We start from the raw sequence: 24,596 nt of genomic DNA on the forward strand, positions 1-24,596 counted from the left end.
TTATACATCCAAGCCATTGCTTTTAATCAGTTATCTCACAATTAAAATGAAATACTTGCTATGGTTTAACATTCCTAGCAGGAATTACAGGACAGATCACTAAAATATAATTCCAAAGTTTGCAGCAGACCCAGAAGTGATGCTAAGAGATATAGATAAATCTATGTAACTGATTTTAGATCCAAGATCTTTAGCTGTCAAAATGTGGGTGAGACACAGCACAAATGCATTGCTGTAATAGTGTGTAATATTTAAGCAAATTAATTCCACCTATTAGGTATCTAAGTAGACTAGGTGTCTAATTGTGACGTTCCAGCCTGTTCAAGTCTTGAACATTCACTAATGCTTCTACTTTTGTAACCCACTGCCATCTTACTCTTAAGACTGAGCTACACAAAAACAGGGAGAAGAAGGACCTACTTTTCTTTTTCATTACTGATTTTCATGGACTCCAGTAGGGTGAAACAGAATCACGCTTAGATCTGTAAGTCTACTTGGATACTTGGCACTGGTATAGCATATCACCTTACATATCCCAGAGCATAAATTACTTTTGATCCTATTATAACAGGTTCCAAGTTCCCTCAAATCCCATTTGTTCCAGTAGGGATGGATGATGTTCAGGTTGTCATAGGACTGACCTGCTGTTCAAAGCTTTTTATGGATTCAGAACATTTAGGTTATGTGATCCTGTTTAGTATTTGTTGCATTATTCAATTTTAAAATAGCATCTATGTTATGAATACCAAAGTCCCGTTTTTATTTGGTTGTGTAAGGATGTGATGGTAACCATAAGGTTCTGTGTTTGTCTTGTCACCACTTCAGATAGAAAATTTGCATTTATGTTGGAAGGATCCTATGAAGGAGCCCAGAACCTTTCACTGAACTCTTGGCTTTTCCCTGCTACTCCTGCAAGATTCCACTATATAAAGTATAACCACTCAGACTTAAATGTTACAATACCACAGAGGAGGCAGCTCAGCAGGGTACGTCACTACTGGCATTTATGAACTCAGAAGTCAACATGTGTACAGTTTTTTCAGTTGATCTTGGTTTGAGGACTTGGCAGTATGCACGGCAAGGATTGTTTTGATGATTTTCTCTTTGTCATATTAAAATAATCCTCTATTTTAATATTTTTTCAGTCATCATCAAATCAAGGGGAAAGGAATGAAAATGAGTTTCTGACCCTACCCCTGAATTCACTTCCCATACAAGAAAAAGTAACAATAGGAGAGGTGAGTGGCTACCACTGACCTTTTGGAATAAATACCAAACCCATATACTTTCTCCTCAGAGACGGTACAATAGATTTCCATTGTGACTAAACTCCAGTTAGTTAGGTATCAGTATTATCCTATAGTGTACAGGATGAATTGTGCTCACTTACTGAACAGCCATGCCATATGTTGCTTTTTTCTTATATTATACAGTGTGTGGCACCAGGCCCCATTTTACTGCCAGTATGCAAACATGCCACTGAAGACAGAATTACAAAATTCCTTATAGGATTTTACTATGGTGCTGATCACTATACTCCCAGAGGACTTCAAAAATCACTAGGTTTTTCTCACAACACCACTGTAAGGCAAGGGGGTGATATCACTATTATTTTACAGATGGGGAACTGAGGCAGAGAGAGCAAAATCGAAAGTGTCCACATATCTGCAGTTTAGATGTTAGTCTTAAACTGCCTATCTAGAAAATAAAGAACACACAGTTAAGGTGTGAAAAGAATAATTTAGGTGAGTTGTGCATAGCATAACTGAGGGACTCTGTGGCAGAGGGATGGCTAGAATCAAATGCTCCTGTTCAGAATCGGATTTCCTTAATCATGGGACGATTCTTCCTTGTACTGCCTCAGTCACTGCATAACTTCCAGCCTTTTCAACAAAATTGGTAGGATCAATAGTCTTCTTCAGTGTACAAGTTTGATTCCTCCCCTGTCACGTCCTTCCTGTGAACTAAATTGGGCAAAGTTCCTAAGGAAAGACTATAAAATAATGTGACAAGACAGTGCCTGAGGACCTCTGTGATGCCACCTTGTGGCCCCCTCTGTCTTTTCTGGCCCCACTCAAGTTTCCCTGGATTGCAACGCATTCACTTTCTTGCCATGCCTTGTTGGTATAGAAAAATTAATGAGGGGAGGCTGCCCACCTGGGGTTGGCAAGTCTTCTGGGGTTCTCTCTCTGTCCTCCTTGTCCTTATTGCTAGTTTTCCCAGGCCCTGCTGACCTTAAGGGTTAGATTCATGGCCTCCTCTCTCCTCTGCAACCATGCCCATGCCTTGCAGATGGTACAAGTTATCATTCAAGCAAGACCTCTTACCCTGTCATACTGCTTGGCCCTCTGGCCACCGAAGTTAGCTGGGGCTTCAGCCTTTCTGGCTTTGATACCTTTTCTCTAGCTGGGTCCCTTAACCCAAGGTCCACAGTTCTGAACCCTGGCTCCTGGGCCCCAGCCCCAATCTTTCTCTTCCAGGCTCTGGCTGACCTTCTCAGCTTCAGACCACCTCTGTTCCTTTCCTTGATTCAGGCTTTGGCTCTCCTACCTGCAGCGTACCTACGTTCACCCTTCTTGAGCTGTGGGCTCTTGCCCTCTTGGCCTTGGCCCTTCCTCCTTCTTGGACTTCTCTCTGGTTTAGGCTATTGGCCCTCTGTTCCTCATATCCCTTCCCTGTCAGGGCTAACTACTGTGCCTCCCTGTCACTTCATGGTCTCCTCATTACCCCTTACAGCCATGTCTGGTCCACCAGTGCAAACTATAACAAAAGGGACAAGTATCCACTTAAAAAGAAACTTACCTCTCTTTTCTGGGGTAAAGCAACACTTGACCTCACTGCTAGGCTTTCACTTCACTTGTCTTCTAAGCACTCCATGGCAATCAGGGTCTCTCCAGCTGCTCATCCACCCCCCAGGAGCACCAGTCTGACTCCCCAACCCCATTCTTGTTCAAAGTGCAGGATTTTTAAGTGCCCTGAGCCTGGCCTCTTCTGCTCAGATGCCTCTTTAGCTCCAGCATAGTCGCACCCCATTAGTCCTAATTGGCAGCTTGCCCTGCTGTCTGCAGCATGGCTCTGCTGCCACCAGCCCCCCGCCCCCCGTTTACATCTGCCAGTGTATCTGTCCTATTTCTCTGATCTATTGAGGTTCAAATTGCCTCTTTACTATGGTTCACTCTTCTGTCCTGCGAGGCTACCCTCTCATCCCTGCTTATCTAGTGATAGGAGCCTTTGTCTTCCTGTTACATATGATCATGTTTTTAAAGACTGCATCTATAAGGACTAGGTCATAAGTGGGCTGATCTAGTGGGCAGGCCACGGGAGGGCCAGAGACAAAATTCTAGAGTCCGAGACCAAATTATGACATCCAAGGTGGAATTTCCAAAAAGCCAGACCCAAGAAGCAAAGCCAAGCAGGGTCAGATATCAGAGTACCAAGAGCATAGGCTCCAGGGAGACTTACCACAGCCTACAAACAGGCAGAACTATTGTCTGGTTTACAGTCAGCTGCCACAGTTGGACTTAAATGGGAAGGCTGCTATCCCCAGCAGCCAATCAGAAGGCCCTCACAGTGGCCAGCTGGTTCATTAACCCAGGTGCAATTACCAGTTAGAGCCTCTGGTAGGATTAGTCATCTGGGCAATTAGCCATGGTTGGGCTGTCTGTTAGGGCCCGCGAGAGTGCCATAGGGCACATGCACAAAAGGATCAAATCAAGGTTGCAAGGGAAAACTTATTTTTCACATTTGCTGACTTAGACTAATGTAGTTTTGTAATTTCCAAGGTCTTGAAAATAGTAAACTAAACATAAAAATGTCAATTGGTGGCATTATGTTGATGTGCACATGGATCATCAGCAGGAATGGAACCTTCAGATCCAAGCTGAAACCTCTAGCATTTAATTTAACAGAATAACTGACAGCCTTATTAAACTGTCATCCTCTGTGCAAGCCATAAATGTGGCTGACACACAAACTTTATCCACTTATTTCACATATACTTGCTGACAGCAGAGTGACAGTGAGACTTGGTATTTTGGGTTCCATTATAGGCTTTGGAGGGGAATAATTTCAGGTTCAAGAAGATATTTTGACTTTACCCAAAACGATTTGAAAAAAATACAAAATTTGAAAAAAATAAAATCTGCTTCAGTTCAAAATGAAACATTTTTTTCAGTTCAGCACTGGACTGAAAATATATTATTCATTCATTATTCACTCAGCTCTAATGAGAAACATGAGATAAATAATGTCACTGATAATTAACCAGGGTAATGAATATATATAGTCTTATCTTTTTCAAATGATGGATAGTTAGGCTTTGTACTGATTGTGAAGGAGGTAAAACTCATTCTAATGAACACAAGCTTAAAATATGATAGAGCTTATAATATTGGCATTATTGATTTTCAGAACAGAACATTTGACCTGCATGTGAAGGCAAATGAATGGTAAGAGACCTTCCCTTGAGTACTGATCCTGCAGCAGATAGATCCCTGCAGGTTGCTAGTGGCTGCTGCAGCTATAGAGGGCTCTATGTAGGCATAAATGCTTATCTATTGAAAGAACAAGCCCATTTGTACTTTGGGTGTGGGTAACTGTCTGTCAAGCTCTACCCTTTCTTTATCTGAGAATAATGGCTAAGTAAAGACAATCCAAAAGCCTGAGACTGAAGTGATTAAATCTTTGCAGGCTAGTCTGAACTGCATAGATTGAACTGGTAAGAAAGTGAACAGACATTCATTTTTGATTCCAGAAAAGCAGCCACATGCCTGCAGTGGCCCAGGCCAGAAGCTGGGGGGTATCAGGGCATGCCTCCTTGCTCAGCTGGAGCAGATAGCTTGGGCCAAAGCTAGCCTTCCCACCCTGCAAAGCAACATGGTATGCTGCAGGACTTGAATCTGGAGGGAATCTGGGACAGAAGTTCAATAAACTGATTTAACCTAAATCAATTAAGTCTGATACATCCATCCAGATTTATCTTAAGCCTGTTTTGGCCATTTAAAAAGCAGTTTATGTGCACTGAACTTCTGTTGAGTTACAGATTTGAACCAGTTTCTGATCACTTATACTGGTTTATGTATAATTTCGGTCCCTAGCCTGTGTGTTTACATGCCCCTTTTTGGCAATCAGCTAACAAAACACAATAACCTGCAGCTACTCTCAACAGCAAATGAGAACACATGATAAAACAATACATAGCTACTGTGCTAATCAGTTTAATTAAACTTTTACATGATATACTACAGAAGCATGACAGCCTTATTCTCCCAAGGTCTGCGACATGCTATGTTAATCCTGTGACATGCTGAGGTTTATTGCCCTGGTCTTGCAGGTTAGGTTAACCCATGCTTAATATTATATATAAAACATGTGTTCTAGTAGTCAATGGGGCTAATTATGTGCATTAGTTTAATTGTGTTTAAATACTTTGCTGGATCAGCATCAGTAAGCTCAAGAACTCACAGGATTGAGCCCAGAAAGGGCATTAGCTTCAGATGTGATTTGAGAGAGTTGACATTACATTGAGACAACAGCAAATGAATTAACATTCCATGCAATTAAAATGTATTCTATTGTATAAATTGTTTATATTTGCCTACAACCATGGATACCTGAACTATATGGACATCTCGTGACTCTCAGAATTTTTAATATAGTTTCTCAAGAAATAAACGATAACTATCTCTCCCTCAGAAGTTGCAGATGATGCTATTGTTAAGTTTGATTTGGCACCATCTTTTCAAACATTATTTTTAGTGCTTTATGGCAAAAGTTATCCCATACATATTTAAATACATGGGCTATGTTATCCCATGCAAATATGTTATCTCATACTTATTTAAAACAAAAGTTATCTTTTAGGTCAAAATTTCTTATTTCAGTCTCATCCCCAAACTGAGTTGTAATGGAAAGTTTGAAGAGTGTTGGAGAAACTTCACTGGGTTATTTAAAAAAGAGAATTGTGAAAAAAGCCATATTGACTGGCCATTATATAATGGCTCTTTTAACTGTTCCATCCAGTTTTTCTGCATTTGGATAGCTTCGAAAAGGCTTTATTGGATATGTTCAAATGCAGCCTATACATATTTCTACCATGTGGGGGCTACATGCTTTACCAAGTGTGAATGAAATTGGGTTCAAAATGGAAAGTTTATAATAACAATATCCACACTTCTATTAGAATGTCATACTTGCAGTCGAGTGGAGTAGCTCTGCAGGCTCTAGAAATGACTAATGGCAGGTCTAAGAGTCTGGAGGACAAAATGGTGCATATTAAAAAAGAAGAAATCCAGGATAAAGGTGGATTTGAGATTGTAAAACCAAAATTTAGAATGGTTGAGGTCTGGGCTCAATTTTTATCTAAAACTCCAAAATCTTTTTAGGAGAGGTCGATTAAATAGAACCCATTTTGTCCTATCTCTGTTATGCACACACATTTTAAGAAAGTTGATACACACATGTAATGTGTTTTCTGTAATGACAATAAAGAGTAGTCCATGTATAGAATGTGTTTTCACTTGACACTATCTGGCTATGCATATGTACATAGATCTGATGCATGTATTTAAATAACAACATACTGAAAATACATGCTACTGAAAAGTTTTTCTTCTATTAGATTGTCAAATAAATGCATTTGACTGAAATTGTCTAATCTTAGTTTTTTAAGTTCATTACATGAATCCCTTTTGGTCTGATTCCTGCAAATATTTTTAACCAAATTTGGAAACAAATAATGGAAACATAATCACAACATTTGGAGTGTATTTTGTTTCCTTATGTAATCTCATGTGCATATTCTTAGGAATTGCATTAAATATCAGAGATGCCTTCAATGTGTGCACGTGCTCTCTCTCACTCTCTTTTTTCGCTTTCTCATTTCCTATTTTTGCCTAGATATAGCCTAGTTTAGAATGGATGGTCTGTAAACCAACTAATTAATTTATTAATTGATATGTTCATAAGACTTTTTATACATATCTCGGTATATATTTGTATACATTTAGAAACACAAACATACAAGTAATAACATATAATATGTTTGCACTAACCTCAGGACTGACGGTCTGTGTAGGAGACCAAAAAATTTAGATGTGCGTCTGGGGTTTGACCTGTGCCCAGAGGAACAGAATTTCCTGAAAAATCGGAAGCAGGTGGTTGCTGCTGGTATAAAGAAGGTTCTTCATCTGGATGAGGATCTGCAGGATTATGAGGTACCTGAGGGAAAATAAATTCTCAGTTAGCTAGGCACTTAAAAGAAGCTGAGCCAATGGGTATCTTTGATGCAGTGGCATAACTAAAGATGGGGGGAGGGGGAGGGCCTCTGGGGCAGCAGCCCTGGGTACCACCTTTGTTGGCAGAGTTGGAGAGGGCCCCAAAATAGTTACCACCTCAGCAGCAGCTGGCTGTGTTGCCATGATCAGCACTATGGTAGCCAGGTGCTGCTCTATGCATCATGGCTATCCCTGGTTCAGAGCTGCCCTGGTACACTTCTGAAAGGTCTTTCCATGAGAACTATTGCTGACCTCCATTTTGAGGCATGATGAATTGTGGGAGGGGGAGGACTATTAAGAGGGGAAGGTGCAAGCTGGGTAGAGAGGAGATGGCAGGAGATACTTCTCTCTTTTTCCTTCATGGCCATGAGAATGAGAACAGGCATCTTCTACTATTAGCTGTTCTGTTCAGCTCTTCTGTTCTGTTCTGAATTGGCAAATACTATATTCCTGTTTTGGCCTCCATAAAATGCACTGTTTAGAAATATATACCTAGCATAATATTCAAAACAAAACAATACACTCTGATGGGGGAGAATCTGAAATTTTACAAAATTCAGCAGGAGACTATAAAGTAGTTTTGAATGGGACACAGAGACCTCTCTGCATCATGTAAGTGTGCTACAGTTTATACAGAGAGTGTTATCATTCATAGATCTTATTTTGTTCTTGTTACCAGAACCTGAATTTTTTGCTCACCCTTCCCTTTTTTAGTCATTAATGTTAATTGATGGTGCTTTACACATACTTTCTTCCTTTGTTGTGCTGAGCAGATACCAGTGGTGGCTGTGACAACCACTGGGGTTGGCATAAGAGCTTTGACAGGCATGTATGGCAGCATCTGGGGTCTTCAGAAGCTGAATCTTCTGGACTGTATTTCTTACATCACTGGCTCATCTGGCACAACATGGTGAGAGTCATTTTTAAGGATTTGATTTACTTATCCTGGAAGTCTCTGTTACAGAGAAAAATGCATAGGGAATATGTTATCTTGAAAATATCTCATGCACTGGACTAGGGGTGTCAATACTTACCTTGCTTCCTGGGCCAGATCCAGTCTGGGACAGAAAGTGATTCCAGCCCAGGGCATGTGGCAGTATGTGCAGCTCTGGCTCCAGTCCAGGACATGTGGTGGTAGTTGCAGCATCTCTGGCATGGGCCATGCAGCATGCAACATAGTAAGCTATGGCCTCTGCCTGCATTCCCCGTGTTGGAATCAGAGCTGCTGTTGCCACCACATGCCCTGTGCTGTGCAGTTTTAGCTTCTGCATGGGGCATGTGGGAACTCCAGCATGAGGTAGTACGGTTGTGGCACTGGTGATGGGCTAAGCAACTGGAGTGCAACCATAGCTGCATCAATCCTTGCTTACCTTCCTGCTGCCAACAGCCATATCCACTGAATGGTGTGAAGTAAATGTTTTTTTAATGATACAAGGAGTACTTACTTGAGGTCTTTGGATATTTTCTAATCCTTAGCCAGGTTTCAAGTGTTAATGCACCTTGAAATTTTGGCCAGATCTTGGTGTTGGATGGAAACCATGCAACACATGGTGGATTTGTATATCTTTGTTCAAAGTCAAGAAAAAACAGGTGTTTTCAGTCAGTCATGTTTCCCTTTGACCTCTGAAGGTTGTTTATATTTGAAGCTCAAAAGAAAACGAATGGTGAGAGCCCAAATAAAGTAAGACCAAAAGGGGATTGCATGAAGCTCTGCAAAATTGATCCACTGAGTTTCACGAATCTCAAATTCTAACCATTTTTTTCTTGAATGTTCTGTTTTCTGACCTCAGGACCATGACCAAATTATATGAGGATGCTGACTGGTCACAGAAAGATCTAGGGGAGATTATCAGTGAAGCCCGGAAGCAAGCAACCAAATGCAAAAGGAATGCTTTTTCCTTGCAAAATCTGAAGAATTATTACAGGGAGCTGAGTGAACGGACAGCAGCAGGACATAAAACATCTTTTATTGATCTGTGGGGACTCATGATTGAAGCCATGTTACAGGATGGGGTACTGTATGCATAAAATGGGAAAATTAGGAGAAAACTAAACCTTGGGAAAAGATATCTTTTCAGTATCATTATTCAGTTATTCACACAATGACATTCTACTATGACATTCTATTACTAATTTAGTAACAGTTAGGGGAGGCAGCATAGGAGATAAAGACATGCCTAGAGCTCATTTAAACTTTCTAACTAACTTTAAATTAGCTAACTTGGGTACTTCCAGAATAGCAACACATTGTTCAGAGTGGGCTAGTTGCTCAAATATTTATACTGGTTCCTGAGCAGGGTTTGAAACCTACATTAAATTTAATTTTGCCACCGCTGTACCACTAGCATTAGGTGAGATAGGTGGTTTAAAATCAATTAAGGTATGTTGATAGGCTACAGTCAGAGGTATAGTCATGCCTTTGTCTGTTGGTGAGACATGCCCCCATATTACTAAAAAGAAAGGGATATTCCAGCTATATGCTCATGGCATGGAAAGGAAGCTCTGGAATGTAAGAAGCATCCTGGGTGTGCAGAAAGCTGATAGCCACAGATTTAAGGATTATTATCTGAAGGATACTGCCTAATATTCTGAAGCATATTTAATGAAAATAGTCGATTTGTAAAGCTATGATTTCCCTCTCCTAAGAACACTTGCTATTACATTTTTGTGGAATCTGAAACAAGACTCAGTTTTTATGCGACTTAGCGAAGGGTGTGTTAGTGATGTTCCACTTAATTAAAACATACTGCATTAACACTGCAGTCTTTACAAAGTATAGTCCTGGGGGGAGTACAGCCTTCAGGTACTTCAAAATAGCAGTACATCAGCTTGTGGAGGCCATTTGGGTTTGACCTCAAGCAGATGTTCCTATGATTTGTTTTATGACAAGATTGTTTTTAATAGTAAACCTTCCAAGCCATTGTGTTAGAGCATTACTTCTGCACAGATAGCTAGAGAAGCGCTTTCATTTTAAGACTCTGTACATACAAGGTTGAGAGGAAAAAATCCACTCACCAAAAACCTTTTCTAGACAAAATTATTTTACATATCTTTCACCTTGGTATTACTTGGCTGAAAAACCCACCCACAATGTATATTTTAGGCTGAGTCATCAAAAAAATCAGATGCATTATATATGTAATCAGATCAATTATATGTAAATTCAAATCTAACCCATGAATATACTCATTCAGTTATGTTTATTCTGGATGATTCAATTATGACTTTTTATAGAAATTATAGATGTCATTGATATGATGGCATGAAGAATTGTTTTTTTAAAAGATCAAAGTAGAACTTCCCTGGTCTATTCGTTTTTTCTGTACTATGTGGACATACAGTACAAGACATATAAGTAACCTGTTAAATACTAAAATTATTAGGGCTGTGTGAAGCTTCAGTCCCTAATTTGATTTGGTGGAGATTCTGCCTTATTTGGTGGCTGAATCTTTGAATCCAAATTGAATCAGGAGACCCTTTAATCTCTCCGAATCAAATTGGAACCCTCTGAATTGATCTGGAGAGATTCGGACAGATTCGGGACTTCAGATATAAACACAGCTTTAAATGTTTTTTCTACATACCTCAAGGTACCAGGCGGCTCGTGAATGCTGCAGTGATGGGGTGGATAGAGCATGGGGGGAGTGTGGGGGCTCTCCAGTGTGTTTGGCAGCACTTTTGCTCCACTTCCAGGTCTGCTGGGGATTGTGCTGGGGGGCCCCCCAGGCTCAGCGACTGGTACCTCCTGGGTCTGGGTGGGCACCCAGGGTCCCTCCGCAGCCAATCACTGAGCCGGAGGGGCACAGGGGGGCTCCCCTGTGCACTCCCTGGTGGACCTGGAAGTGGACTGGAATTACTTCCAGTCCACTTCTGGGTTCACCACCGAGCATGTGGGAGCCCCCTGCCATGCTCCTGTGGCATGTTTCATCTGTCCCAGCATCGCAGCATTCATGAGCCACACCTGGTACCTTGAGGTATGTAGAAAAAACATTTAAAACTATGTTTATGGCCGAATTGCTAATTCTTCAAATCAGCATGGAGTCTTCGGATTCAGACTCAGCCGAATCAAATTGGCGGCTGTGATCTGAATCAATGAATTGAATCACTGTCCCCGATTTAGGCCGAATCCAAATCCAAATCCAAATCGAATATGGCCCTTTTCGCAAACCCCTAAAAACTATCCACTGAAATAGAGTATAAGCTGGGCAGTATAAGCTGGCCAGTAGATTTCATCTTAGAGTGAAGTTACATGTTACACATAGACCATGCTAAGGGCACTTAAAACATAAGCATACACATATTAAAGTTCATTAACTCATGCTAAGTACCCTCTGAGCATCTCAGGGTTATAGCACCTCGGGCGAGGGTTAACTCTCATCATGCTACCTAGCTTATGTTAGGGTAACTTCAGTCTGCTCCAAGGAGATAAAACAAGCAACATGCAGTCCTCCAGCATCTCAGGCTACACTGCTCCCATCTTTCTCCCCAGCACCCAGAATAATTTTCTATACTTTCCTGTGTGCCATCTCACACCCAGGGAAGGACTCCTGCCTGATCTGCACAACAAAGAACAATGCACAAAGACACTCTCATGGACCCTGAGGGAGACTTCAATCTTCAGCTTCCTCTGTGCAAAAATGAAGTTTATTTCCTACCTGTGGGGACTTTTTACCATCTTTAATTTTCCCTGAGCCTGATGAAGGGCTTAGGAGCCTGAAAGCTTGCAGAAAAAGATAATTTTTTGGCAGTTTCTTAGTTGATCTAATAGGGTGTGTATAGATGAAATAGGGGCCCTAAATTGAGGCAGTGGGTTTTTAAAAATACTGCTTCAATTTAGGGCCCTTTAACCCCCCATGTCGTACACACACCCAAACTTACTTGCCTCTCTGGAGGTGAGGAGGGGAGGGCGAGCCGGCAGGTGGAGCGGTCCCTGGGCTGCATGGGGGGGGCTGTCGCTTCCTTCCACAGCAGCCCTGTTTCCCGGCGGCACCCACCCACAGGCACCCAACTTGGATGGTTCCGGAGGGCACTGCAGCCATGGAGGGAAGCACCAGGCCCCTGCACAGCTCAGGCAGGAAGGCAGGCTCTGCGGGGGGAATCAGGCTTGCCACTTTTCTTGTGCACAGACTGCCTTCCTAGGCTGCTGCCAGGCTTCCTGCAGGGCTTCCTGCAGAGCTGCGGAGCTTCACAGAGCCCAGTGCTTCTCTCCATGGCTGTAAGCACAGCAAACTAAAACTCCTCCAAGTCATTTAAGACGCAAGATGCATTAAGCTGCCAAATTTCCTACAGTGGCTGGAATTAATGTGCAATATGCCACTGAGGCATGAAAACACCGACACCATTAAAGTGGTGCAAAAGCATTTATCCCGCTTTAAAGTGTCATGCACACACGCCCTTCATTTTGTCTACATACGGCCATAAAAGATATCATCTCTGAACCAAGAGTTCTAGAATTTTTTGCATTTCTTCTGGACTGTTAACAGCACATTCTAACTTTAACAACACGTAATATTCCACAGATTTACGATTTAGTATGGTCTAAGCATAACATATAACTTCACCCTTAATAAAGACTGATACAGACACCCTCTTCTCATAATGCATCTCTCTCTCCCCCTGTGAATCAGGTATCAGGTGTACATGGGTAGTAGTTAATACAGTTCAGTGAAATCCCAAGCCTAGATGCTGTAGTAGGTCTGTATTCATTGCTGAAGTCTGTCAGTTAACCATTTCTTTCATACACAGAAAGATCACCATAGACTCTCAGATCAGAAAAAGGCAGTGAATCTTGGGCAGAACCCACTACCCATCTACCTGGCACTCAACGTGAAGGACAAAATCACCACTAAAGAATTTAGAGGTAATTATTATATTCCACTATTATAGCTTTGTTTAAATCTAAGAAGATTCTTAAGGCTGGACACATCATTCAGAAAACATAGAATCTTCTAATCTCTCACTCCAGACCAGAAACAACCCTATTAGGAGGTTTGGAAAGATCTAGACACTTTAAAATATCCATATCATAAATTTGCTTTCACTTGCTGTGCATTTTGACACTGCAGCAGAAATTAATCTTGCAAAAGTACTGCAAACAGAAGCTGTTCTTACAGTTTTATTTTGCCTTAGTGGCAGTAGGTATTGTTGGAAATAATGTAAGAGCCTGTTCTGATGAGCTCTCCAGACACACCATGCAGATACAAGAGGGATATATACTCAGATAAGCATCTAAGCTTACAGATTCTGAAATAAAATGATTCTTTCAACCTTATAGTATTCTCAGTCATAATTTAGGGATGATTCTGCATGAGTAGTCAAAAGAAATATAAAAGAAAGTAGGATATATACTTATATCACCAAATGAAGCAGATCACCTGTGATAGAATGTGTCCTGGCATAACTGAACCACTTCACTAGGTGAAACAAAGGTCATCCATCGTTCCTCAGGTCCAGGCCCTGCTGCTTCTGGGATAACACTTGGGGCATGCCTCTACAAATGGGAGAACTCTACATTTCCCTGCTAACAGAGGAGTACCTGTGGAATCCTCTGGTTTGCCTTCTCCAATAGGGGAAACCCAGGGATTCCCTATTTGCAGAGATACTTCCCAGATGGGATTCTTGAGGTGCACATTTCTACAAACAGGGAAACTCAGTGATGTGCCTCAAGCTGGATTCTCCAAACATACATCATTCCCATTCCCAGGGCACACAGAAACCAGGTCCCTGAACCCCTGGGAGCATCTGCCTGGGGTGGTTGGAGAATGTGGGCAGCTCCAGGCTGCCCATGCTCTTCTGCCTTAAAGTAACCAGGTGTCTACTGTAAAATAGCAGCACAGATTCATCCCACCTATGCAGAATCCATAAATGTTGGGTATTTGTGGCACACCAAGGGGCATGGATGTCTGTTTTCTTGGCCTTTGTGCTGCCCTAAATGTGTTTATGGCAGCACATGGGTGATGTATGTTTCCAGCCCATATCCATGTCTCTTTTTCCCTGAAGGAACCTACCTTATTTTGGATGAAAAAGAAGTTGCTCTGTATGTCCTTTCAGTCCTTATGTCCAGGGCCAGCCCATCCTATCCTACAAAACCTGTGGCTGCAGGGGGCTCAACAGCCAAGGGGCCCCCTGTGTCCAGCTGCTTGCCACCCCTCTAGCCCTGCTACTGATGCCACCAGCTTCACGTCTGGCCACTCGTCACGTCCCCCCTTGTGCCGCTGCCACCGGCTTCTTTGCCCGCTCGCTCCCCTCCCCCCCCCACACCAATGCCTATGCCAGCTTCTTTGCATTGGGGGCCCCCAGAACTATATTTTGCAGGGGGCCCCAGAAAATGTGGGCTGGCCTTGCTTATGTCATTCTGTTAATCCCCAAAGGTCCTGGTGTGAAAAATGACGCAATGTTACACTATTTTCATTTAAAGACTTACATGATGTATAGATGTTATTCTGGCTCTTGAGGATGAGTTCCACCCTCTGCATGTTATACTGCCTTCCACTTATTCAGTCCTATTAGTAACTGACTTGACCACTGTCAGAATATTAATAAATATAAAGTTAACCATTTTGGAATAACACGTTAATATGCTCAGTGCTGCAGTCTTATTCCCCTGAACATTTCTATCGATTCCCTGTGTAAAGCCTGCCCTGTCTACCCACCCATGCAGATGCTTTGCACTGGAAGGGTAGACACAGTTTGTATCAGTGCTTCCTTTAAAGGACCTAATTCAGGACAGGATCTGAATTTTCAGTTTGATTAGAGGAAGGGCCCAGTTCAGTTTGCCTTCAGTCAGTAAAGTAATTTGGGGGAAGGCAAGCAGAGCACCAGCCCTGGGGATTGATTCAGAGGGGTTCCCAGAATGGCAGCCCCAGGGAATCCACATGACCACTGCCAGCAGCAGCAACACCAGTCCATGTCTGGGGAGCTTGTACTCAGACGGCAGCAACTCCTGCCTCTGTTACAACTATGGCAGCCCCTGTGTGAGGATGTAAGCACTCAGTCACTTCCCTCTCCCTCTTCCTCCTCACTGCCCAGGGCACCAGCATTTAAATTATGCCCCTGCTTTGCATAAAAGCTGAATCAGCTCCACTCCCTGTCAGTAATGGCCAAACTTCTCTTCTGTCCTTTTGGGGCTCGGCTGGGCTGGCTCCCTAACTGACTGCAAGCAGATTATGGATTCCTTACATCGACATTCTCCCTGCACAGAGTGGACCATATGCCAAATGATAAAGCTTGCATAACCTGGAGATGAATCAAGGCCACTGGGTGGTCCCTGGCTGCTTTTATGTTCTAAATCACTCTCTGTGCCTTCAAGTAGCATTCATAGTACAAAAAAAAAAAAAGGTAGGTATTACAGTGGTGGTTCCTTAGTCATATGTCACCTTGCAAAAGTTGAAGTTGAGGTTTATTCTACCTCTAACCTTTTTCCCCATTGGCTAAGAGCATTTCTGTATATTCATTGTATTTTCTGGGACTCTGTTTGCAGAATGGGTGGAGTTCACTCCTTATGAGGTGGGATTCCTGAAATATGGAGCCTTCATTCGTGCCGAGGATTTTGGAAGCGAGTTTTACATGGGCCGGCTGATGAAGAGGATCCCAGAATCCCGGATCTGCTTCATGCAAGGTGACTTACTGACCTAGGAAAATATAAAACCCTAGTAAGATAATGAAGACTGAATTCAGGAATGCGTCACTGTATTGTATTCTAGTGTGTGTCCAGAAGATATTCTGGTTTGGGAACTCTCTTATTCCAGTGGCTTTTGGTGCCTTAAATATGGTTGCTGAGCAACTTTGTAAATTAAGTTTTGACAAGATATACAAGCTTTGTAGTTTCAGGATGGACTTTCTTTAGATCCTTTTTTGCTTACTCCAGGGATATATTGGATGTATTATTTATTAGAGGTCTGGACTACATGCAAATTTATAAACAAATTTGAGTTAAGAAAAAACAGTTTTCATGTTTTTACCTCATTATTTTATTAAATCTCTTCCATTTCACAGGAATGTGGAGTAGCATATTTTCTAAGAATCTGCTGGATGCCTGGCATGCAGCTGACAATTCAGAGGACTTTTGGCATAGATGGACCCAAGCTACAGTGACTGAAATTGGTAAATCCTGCTTTATCCTTAGTTTTATAGCATTTGATTTTTATTTGTCCTGTATGCTTCGCTAGAATGGTTAGCTTTCGTAAACCTGTGACAGCCCGCTCATCTTCAGGAAAGAGGCAGGAGTGAGAGAGGTAAGCAATTGGTAGTGTTGATAAGTAGCAATCTCTTAGGTTGATGTTGGTACCCCATCAATAGGCTTTGCCTCAGGTGAAAAAGACTTGCCAGAGCTTAGGGCCTGACCAGAAGGAGGCAGCAGCTCCCCCCACCACTCTGCATGCCATTTCTTTCTCCATGCTCCTGCTGCACTGAGTATCCCTTCCCTCTGCCCCTTCCCTGTGCTCCCTTTGCTCTGTACTCCCCTTCCCATGTGCTCTTTCCTCATACTTCCCTCACTCTATGCATCCCTCTCCCAGCACCCCTCCTCTGTGTTCCCCACACTGTGCACATCCCTACCCCGATGCTCCCCCTGCTGCCCTTTCCCCTGTGCTCCCCCTGGCACTGCATATTCTTTCCCCATGCTCCCTCCAGCACCATCTACTCCCCATTTCCCTGCACCCCTCCCTTGCACTTCCTTCACTCTGTGCATCCTTTCACTCATGCTCTCCCCACTGCCCTCTTCCCCGTGTTTTTCCCACAGCATCAGGTACCCCTTTCATCCATGCTGCCCCCAGGACCACGCATCCCCCTACCTGCCACATGAGCCCTGGCCCTGTTCGGAGCTGCAGCAGCTGCTTGTCTGCCTCATATTTGAATCTAAGACAAGGGTTTTTTTCCCCATGCAGAAGTGAGTGGGGGTTCATCTTAGATTTGAGTAAATATGGTCATTTGTTGAAATAATGAATTTCCTGAATATTGAAGACTGATCAAGCTGTAATTTTCTGCATGTTTATTGTTGCCTTTTTCAAAGGGCATTATATTGGCCCTTTTTGAGTCCTCTGGAACCCTTACACATCTCCCAAGAGTTTGTAAATGTTATTGCCAAGGGCTCCAATATCCCTTTTACCAGTTACTTCAGTACCTCAGATTAAGTTCATTAGACCCTGCAGGCTTGAATTCAGTCGGTCTGAACAAAAGCTCTCTGACACTTTCTTTTGTTGTCATGACCCAATGCCTTTCCCTTTCTTTGTCTATATAATTTTTATTAGCTGTCTGGTTGCAGCTTTTTTTTTTTTTGTGAAGACTGAGGCAAAATAGCTACTGACCCAGTAGCATAATTAGGGCAGGTGAGCAGTGTACCAGCTCTGGATGTTAACTGAGAGGTGGCAACAAGAGCATCCCTGCTCCTCTGGCACTCAGCATTCCTCTCCCTGAGCATTGCTTCTCAGAGCACCAAAATTACTAATTATGCCTCTCTGGCCACATCTACATGAGATCCTGACTGCGCAGTTGTTACAGTGCAGTCATTTAGTACTTGTATAACCAAAGAGAAGGATCTTGGAATCACTATTGATTCCAAGATGAACATGGGCCGCCAATGTGGGGACGCGGTCAGGAAGGCTAATTGCACCTTGTCATGCATCCATAGATGCATCGCGAGCAGGTTCAAGGAGATGATCCTCCCCCTCTATGTGACACTGGTCAGGCCGCAGTTGGAGTATTGTGTCCAGTTCTGGGCACTGCACTTCAGGAAGGATGTGGACAACATGGAGAGGGGCCAGAGGAGGGCCACACGCATGATCAGGGGGCAGCAGGGCAGGCCCTATGAGGAGAGGCTACAGGACCTGAACCTGTTCAGCCTCCACAAGAGAAGGCTGAGAGGGGATCTGGTGGCCACCTATAAACTTGCCAAGGGGGACCAGCAGGTGATGGGAGAGTCCTTGTTCCCCCAAGCACTTCCGGGGGGTAACAAAGAACAATGGCCATAAGTTGACTGAGAGTAGATTCAGGATGGACATCAGGAGGCGCTACTTCACTGTCAGGGCGGCTAGGAGCTGGAACCAACTTCCAAGGGAAGTGGTGCTCGCTCCTACCCTGGGGGTCTTCAAAAGGAGGCTAGACAGCCACCTAGCTGGGGTCATTTGACCCCAGCATCCTTTCCTGCCCCAGGCAGGGGGTTGGACTAGATGATCTGCTTAGGTCCCTTCCGACCTTACCAACTATGAAACTATGACTGCACAGTAACCAGTGTTACTGCACAGTAGCATCCCAGCAGAGTGACACTTACTGCACAGTAGCTCATTACTACTGTACAGTAGCTCATTACTACTGTGTGGTAGTGTCACATCATGGTTCATGCCCAACAACGTTACTGCTCAGTAGTAATGAGCTACTGCACAGTAGTAACAAGCTACTGTACAGTGTCTCATGTAGATGCAGCCTGTTCCATCTTTGCATTTTCTGTTTATAGTTCATCCTCCCTGTTTTGTAGTGGGCCTTCAACTTCCTTAGTCTTTCTTTGCTGACCAGCCTATCTATAGAACATATTTATAATTTGCAAGATCTTCCAGTTGTTTCCCCAAATGAACAAACACTATGACAATGTTCTGAATAGCGAATCTTATCCTTATTTGTCACCTACTGGAAGACTTCTCCTGACTTTATCAGCTTTGTTATGGTAGTGTAAGAGTGATGTTGTAGGTATGATGGTCCAGAAATTATGCAAGAAGAATGGATATCTTAGAGTAATATCTTTTATTGAATCAACTAAGTAGCTCGGATAAAGTTAGACAATTTTTCCGGTCTCAGGAGGAATGTCTTGCATTCGAAAGCTTGTCTAACTTTATCTCAACTATATAGTTGGTCCAATAAAAGAAATCCTAAGAAATCCTTGCTTCATCAGCTTTTGCATTCAGCTCTTAGACAGATGCATATTTAAAGCTTTAAATAAATAAATAAATAAATAAATATTTCAATGAAGATGTGATTTGTCTAATCTTGTATCATTTCTTCTGCCTTTCATCAGAGGAGGAACCTAATCTACCTGAGAGGCCACATGAGATGGCTACTCGCATGTTCACTCCTGCAAGTGGCCTTTCCAATGCTCTTCGAGATGTTTTGACAGACCGCCCAGCAGTATCAAAGTATCACAGTTTCCTAAGGGGTTTTCAGATGCACAATGAATATACACAGAATGAGCACTTTTGTAAATGGAAAGGTATAAACCGCCTCTAATTTTTCTGTGGTTTTCTTCTGGGGCTTGGAATTAAGTGAGGAAGACTTATGTGCCTTGGAGAGAACTAAAGGAATTTCATTGAAGAGAGCTGAACATTTAACTTTCATTTGTGTTTTTCAGTGAAGGCCAAGGAGAATTAAATAATTTTTGCCTAAGCTCACCACCCCAAATAGCTAATTTTGAACAAAACTTTGACTATATTGTTCAGTTGCTTGGAACTGAAGGGCAATGAATCATTTTGGTGGGCTTCCACTTATTTTGTTGCAAGTCACAGAGAAGAGTTGCCTTAGGGTGTGGGGAGGCAGAATAGTAAGACTGGTATTAAATTTGAGTGGTGTCAGCAGTTCTGATAAAACAGTTTCATCTGTCTGCTCCTGTACTAGTAACAGTGGGACTAAATTGTTGTAATGTAAGATATATTTCATTCAGATTTAAATTTACAGTGGTTTGGTTCTACTATACCTATACAAGAGCGGACAGACATAACAGCTGAATTGAAACAGCTAATGCCTGCTCCTGAGTAGTAAGTTTTCCCCTCCCCTTTTAAAATGGTTTAATTACATATGTCTACATCTTCAGCTTTGGCTTTGCATGATTTATAGATTTTAATGAACGATTTAAAAATAACGGGTAAGCAGAAAGAAATAATACCCTTCACGCAACATAAGAGTGGTGAGTGTGTCATAACTGTATCACCAAGCCAACAAAAATGTTCATTTGAGTTTGATGAGAAGGAAGCCCTACTTCCATTTTCTCTAACCTGGGAAATTTGAGATACAGAGGATCAGCTTCTACAATGGTTCATTTATAACAACACATGCTTACCTTTAAGATACTCAGCTAGATAGTTCTCCTAATCAACTGAGAGACACTGCAGAGCACCTGGAGATGGCAGATACTGCATTTTTCTATGATACCAGTTGCCCACCACTTATGAAGCCAGAGAGGAAAGTGGATGTTATCTTGCATTTAAACTACAGTGGAGGATCACAGGCATTGGTGAGAGGGGTCAAATTTACTTCTGTTATCTTTACTGTTAGCCATTTTTCTGTAAGCCATTGTCAGACAGTGTTTCTAACTTCCTACTTTTAAACATGAAAAGAGGAAATTGATTATAGAAGAAAATATTTTGGATGTTGCCAGGTAGATACTGATGTGTATTCTTCCTGTTTTGTCAGAAATAACTTGGACAATGGGTTTAATTAAAGCACCGAGAGGTGTCACTTCCATTAAAGGCCAGTGTAATTCCAGCATTGTGTAAATAACTAAGTTTTGCATGGAAATGCTTGTTTTCAGTCCAGGTGTGATTTAAATATATAAGGCTTTACCTGGCCTTTTTATTTAATTTTGGAATCATCCACGTGTAAAATAAAGAGTAATTTAAAGAGTTCATAAACCCTTCCCATAGGGTTATATTTTCCTGTTTTTAATGTCAGCCTTGCTTATGTGAAGATTCATGCATTTGCCATGCTTAGAGAAACATGGTTCATGTACACTAGGTGCATGAATTTCTTGAAACAGTACTGAGAATACAGTACCAGGAAAGAAGGCACACCTGGACTTCCATGTATATAAATACATATAAACAAATCCTTGGTGGGCACCATTAAAAACTCAACATTCACTGGATAAATGTTGTTATTCTTCAAAATGGCATCACAGCTCAATCGCATCATAGAGGTGTTGAGTGTAAATTAGAAGAAATTGCTGGGCTTCAGGAAAATCGTGCTCTTCTTTTCAACTGCTAATGTTTTTTTCACTCTTCCATGATCCAGCCTTTGGAACATGCCTCTAGGTATTTCTCAGAGCAGGGAATCCCATTTCCTAAAACTGTGCTGAATGAGGAAGAAAAGACTAATCTAAAGGAGTGTTACATTTTTGAAGATGAAGCGACCCCAGGAGCTCCTATTGTGCTTTATTTCCCTCTTGTGAATGATAGTTTTCAAAGATTCATAGCCCCTGGTAAGTTAAGCGTACCCAGTCATTTTATTAAAGTAAAGATGCCCAGCTTATCCATTCCTGAGACTGCTGATGTATTTTGTGCCAACAAACATTTCTTTCATCTAGGGCCAATGTGCACTTGACTAACTTCTATGAGAAGTGGGTGAAACTGTTTTGGCAAATCATAAATCTGCTGAAGCAGACTCATGCACAATATTGAGTTGACATCAACAAATTATTTCAGCCAAAATGAAGAGGAAAAAACTGAAAGCATCAAAATACTGGATTTCAGCATTTTCAAAACATTTTGGAAATGATGCAACATTTTGTGTGAAGCATTTCCACCTTGAGACAGCATTTTTCATTTAAAAATTCACCTATTTTTTTTTAAAGTTCTTAATGAGTTAAATAATATGAAAACAAATCAATCTATTCTGTTTTGGTTTGGATTAAGTGTTTTGGGTTGGCTTAAAATGAGCACTTCCAGGAGTGACCAGGAATAATGGTCACAAGCTGGCAGAGGGCAGGTTTAGGCTAGATATCAGGAAGCGCTACTTCACGGTCAGGGCGGCTTGGATCTGGAACCAACTTCCAAGAGAAGTGGTGCTGGCTCCTACCCTGGGGGGTTTTAAGAGGAGGTTGGATGAACATCTTGCTGGGGTCGTTTGACCCCAGTGTTATTTCCTGCCATGGCGGGGGGTCAGACTAGATGATCTGCTCAGGTCCCTTCCGACCTTAGAAACTATGAAACTGTGAAACTGCTTCCTCTGCTTATGAATACAGACAGAAGTGCAGCTCTCTGATTTAACTCATAGTGCTTCAGAGAAAGTGCCATTCCTCCTGACCCAACAGGTGTTAAATGTTGGGTTAGGAGGGTGGGGGATTGGGGTCCAAGTTGGAGCTGTTCCAGGGAGAGAGGCTGGATCTCTGAAGCCTCTTCTCCTGTCCCTCACCCCATCTCCCCCCAGCAGCCCTGCTGTCTCTGGATGGGAGGGGGAGAAGGCAGGTGAGGGAGGTCTGTTTTGGGGTTTTCCCAGCCATGCTGGAGAGGGGGGAATGTGTGGAGTGTAATCTTCTCCCCCAAGATGGGGGGATCCAAACCACTCACTCCCCCCACTCCAGCACAGCTTGGAAAATCTCAGAATTGACCTCCCTCCCCTGCCTTCTCCCCCTCCCATCCAGAGATGGGACAGAATTGTAAGACACTCTCTGAATTCTATAGATTGGCCCCTAGGGGGTGCTAATTGTAATTCAATCACCTTCATCCTCCTACTTAATACAATAGGCCTTTGACTAAAACTCATGTTTAAAAGAAAAAAGTATAAGATTGTATTAGTGATACCTATAGAACATGGCTGTCCAACTTCCAATTGTCTGGGGGCCACATACCCACCAGGCTGTAACAGTAAGGGCCGCATGCCACATGAACCATAACAAGTGGGCCACAGATCCCCAGGCCATGCATTGCAAGGACAACATCCCCCACAACTTCTGCACCACGTTTATATGGGTCCCTGGCTGCCAATGCACCATGCACCTGTCTGGCCCTGGACTCACCCTCTGCTCCTTATGCTGCGTGGCACTGCTCTTCCCCCTAGGGTGGGGGAAGGAAGCAGCAGTTGCAAGAAGAGATAAATCAGTGCCCTTGGCTGCTGTTGCAGATAGAGCAATAGGATGAGTGGCAGTTGAAGTGGCTGTAGCTTAAACCCTTACAGGTCACATGTAGCCTGCAGGCCACCCATGGGATAGCCCTGCCATAGAACATCCTCTGGTTAGTTAAAGTTGTGAACTCCTTCATGGAAGTTCTTGACAGAGTGAATTAGTTTGATATATACCCCTTAAGTGTACCCAGTGACTCAGTAGTGAAACCCATTGTTTGTTTTCATTCCTCAGGCGTACCACGCAGTGTATCAGAAATGGAAATGGGCAAAGTTGATGTCTCTGGTTTCCTTTCCCCATACGCTACAAGGGAGGTCACACTGAAAGCAGAGGATTTCAACAAGCTTCTGAAACTGACTAATTATAACATCCTGAATAATGAAAACTTGATTCTTCAGGCCTTGCGCACAGCAGTGGCACGCAAGAGACAAACTCAGAGCCAGTTACCATCTGCAGAACAATTATCATCCTAAATACGTTTTCTGTAGTTTGTGTCATTCTTCAAGATGTGATGTGCCTGCAGTTGTATGAATTAACCAGTGTTATATGTGGTACATGAGAAGCTTTTTACCAGCTTACTCCAATTAAGCAGCCATCTAAGTAGATGAAGTGCAGTTATTCATTGTCTAAGGAATTTGCTTTAAACTTAAGTGCAATTCATAGTTTTTAAGAAATACTGTACAAATATACATACATTTGGAAGCCACCAGTGAAAATGACAGTGCAATGTTTAAACTCATTTAAAACCCAGTAAACCTATTTAGATTTTAAGGAGAATGGCTGCTCTGTAGTTGTGTAGTTTTTGGAGCAAATAGTTTTACCAGTCATAAATTAATTATGTAGCTGGCAACATTTCTCTACTGTAGGCAAAATATAAAGTTTCAGGTGTATGTATAGGGCAATTAGACTAACTATTCCAGTGGTTCCCAAACTCTGACAGATTGTGCACCACCAATTTAAAATGATACAACCTTAAGTACCACAAGCAATTTTTTCAGTTTCACCCAAGTGTTTCCAGAAAATTTGTGTCATATAAAGTAATTGTAATAAATCTGATAATGCATACCACTGACAGGCTGTCTGCGTACCACTGGTGGTTTCTGTACCACAGACTAGGAACCACTGAGCTACTCCATTAAGGTCTCTGACTTCTGGCATTTGTTCTCTTCATGATGGTTAGTATTGTTTCACCAGCAGAATCTCCTGTTGTTTTATTGGCATCCATGTTAAAAAAATTGTGAAATCCTCTTTCTTCTTGATTGAGGATGACAATAGCCACAATTCGGCTCTTTTAATTTGGTAGTCTTCTTCCTATCATGTAAATTAAAGAGCCCCCACTTCTTAAAATATGCTCTGTTTTCTTTCTTCAACTCTTATGTATAATACAGCATATTGATTTCAATAAGAAAATGTACTTTCCTCACAGTTTCATTGTTGTGGCAGCATTGTCCTTCATCTGTTGTCTTTACAAAAGTATTGGCTGATACTGGCACTTAAGTGTTTAATGG

At 42.3% G+C, this 24,596-nt stretch overlaps 1 protein-coding gene across 1 annotated transcript in view; it reads left to right on the top strand.

The window, feature by feature from the left end:
* The window catches only part of LOC149871845 (cytosolic phospholipase A2 epsilon-like), a 45,734-nt gene extending 21,376 nt beyond the window's left edge, over positions 1-24,358 (top strand). The window contains exons 8-20 of the mRNA XM_090034643.1: positions 826-986; positions 1,146-1,238; positions 4,411-4,448; positions 7,058-7,214; positions 8,048-8,184; positions 9,065-9,287; positions 13,020-13,134; positions 15,754-15,891; positions 16,269-16,376; positions 19,279-19,470; positions 20,321-20,487; positions 21,264-21,450; positions 23,323-24,358. Of these exons, the coding sequence (XP_089890769.1) occupies positions 826-986; positions 1,146-1,238; positions 4,411-4,448; positions 7,058-7,214; positions 8,048-8,184; positions 9,065-9,287; positions 13,020-13,134; positions 15,754-15,891; positions 16,269-16,376; positions 19,279-19,470; positions 20,321-20,487; positions 21,264-21,450; positions 23,323-23,561 (1,955 nt within the window). The 3' untranslated portion in view covers positions 23,562-24,358. The remainder of the gene's footprint in view (positions 1-825; positions 987-1,145; positions 1,239-4,410; positions 4,449-7,057; positions 7,215-8,047; positions 8,185-9,064; positions 9,288-13,019; positions 13,135-15,753; positions 15,892-16,268; positions 16,377-19,278; positions 19,471-20,320; positions 20,488-21,263; positions 21,451-23,322) is intronic.
* Positions 24,359-24,596: the final 238 nt, after the last annotated feature.

Source organism: Crocodylus siamensis, chromosome 2 (genome assembly GCF_052110815.1).
Source record: "Crocodylus siamensis isolate JL-2025a chromosome 2, ASM5211081v1, whole genome shotgun sequence".
Taxonomy (NCBI): Eukaryota; Metazoa; Chordata; order Crocodylia; family Crocodylidae; genus Crocodylus; species Crocodylus siamensis.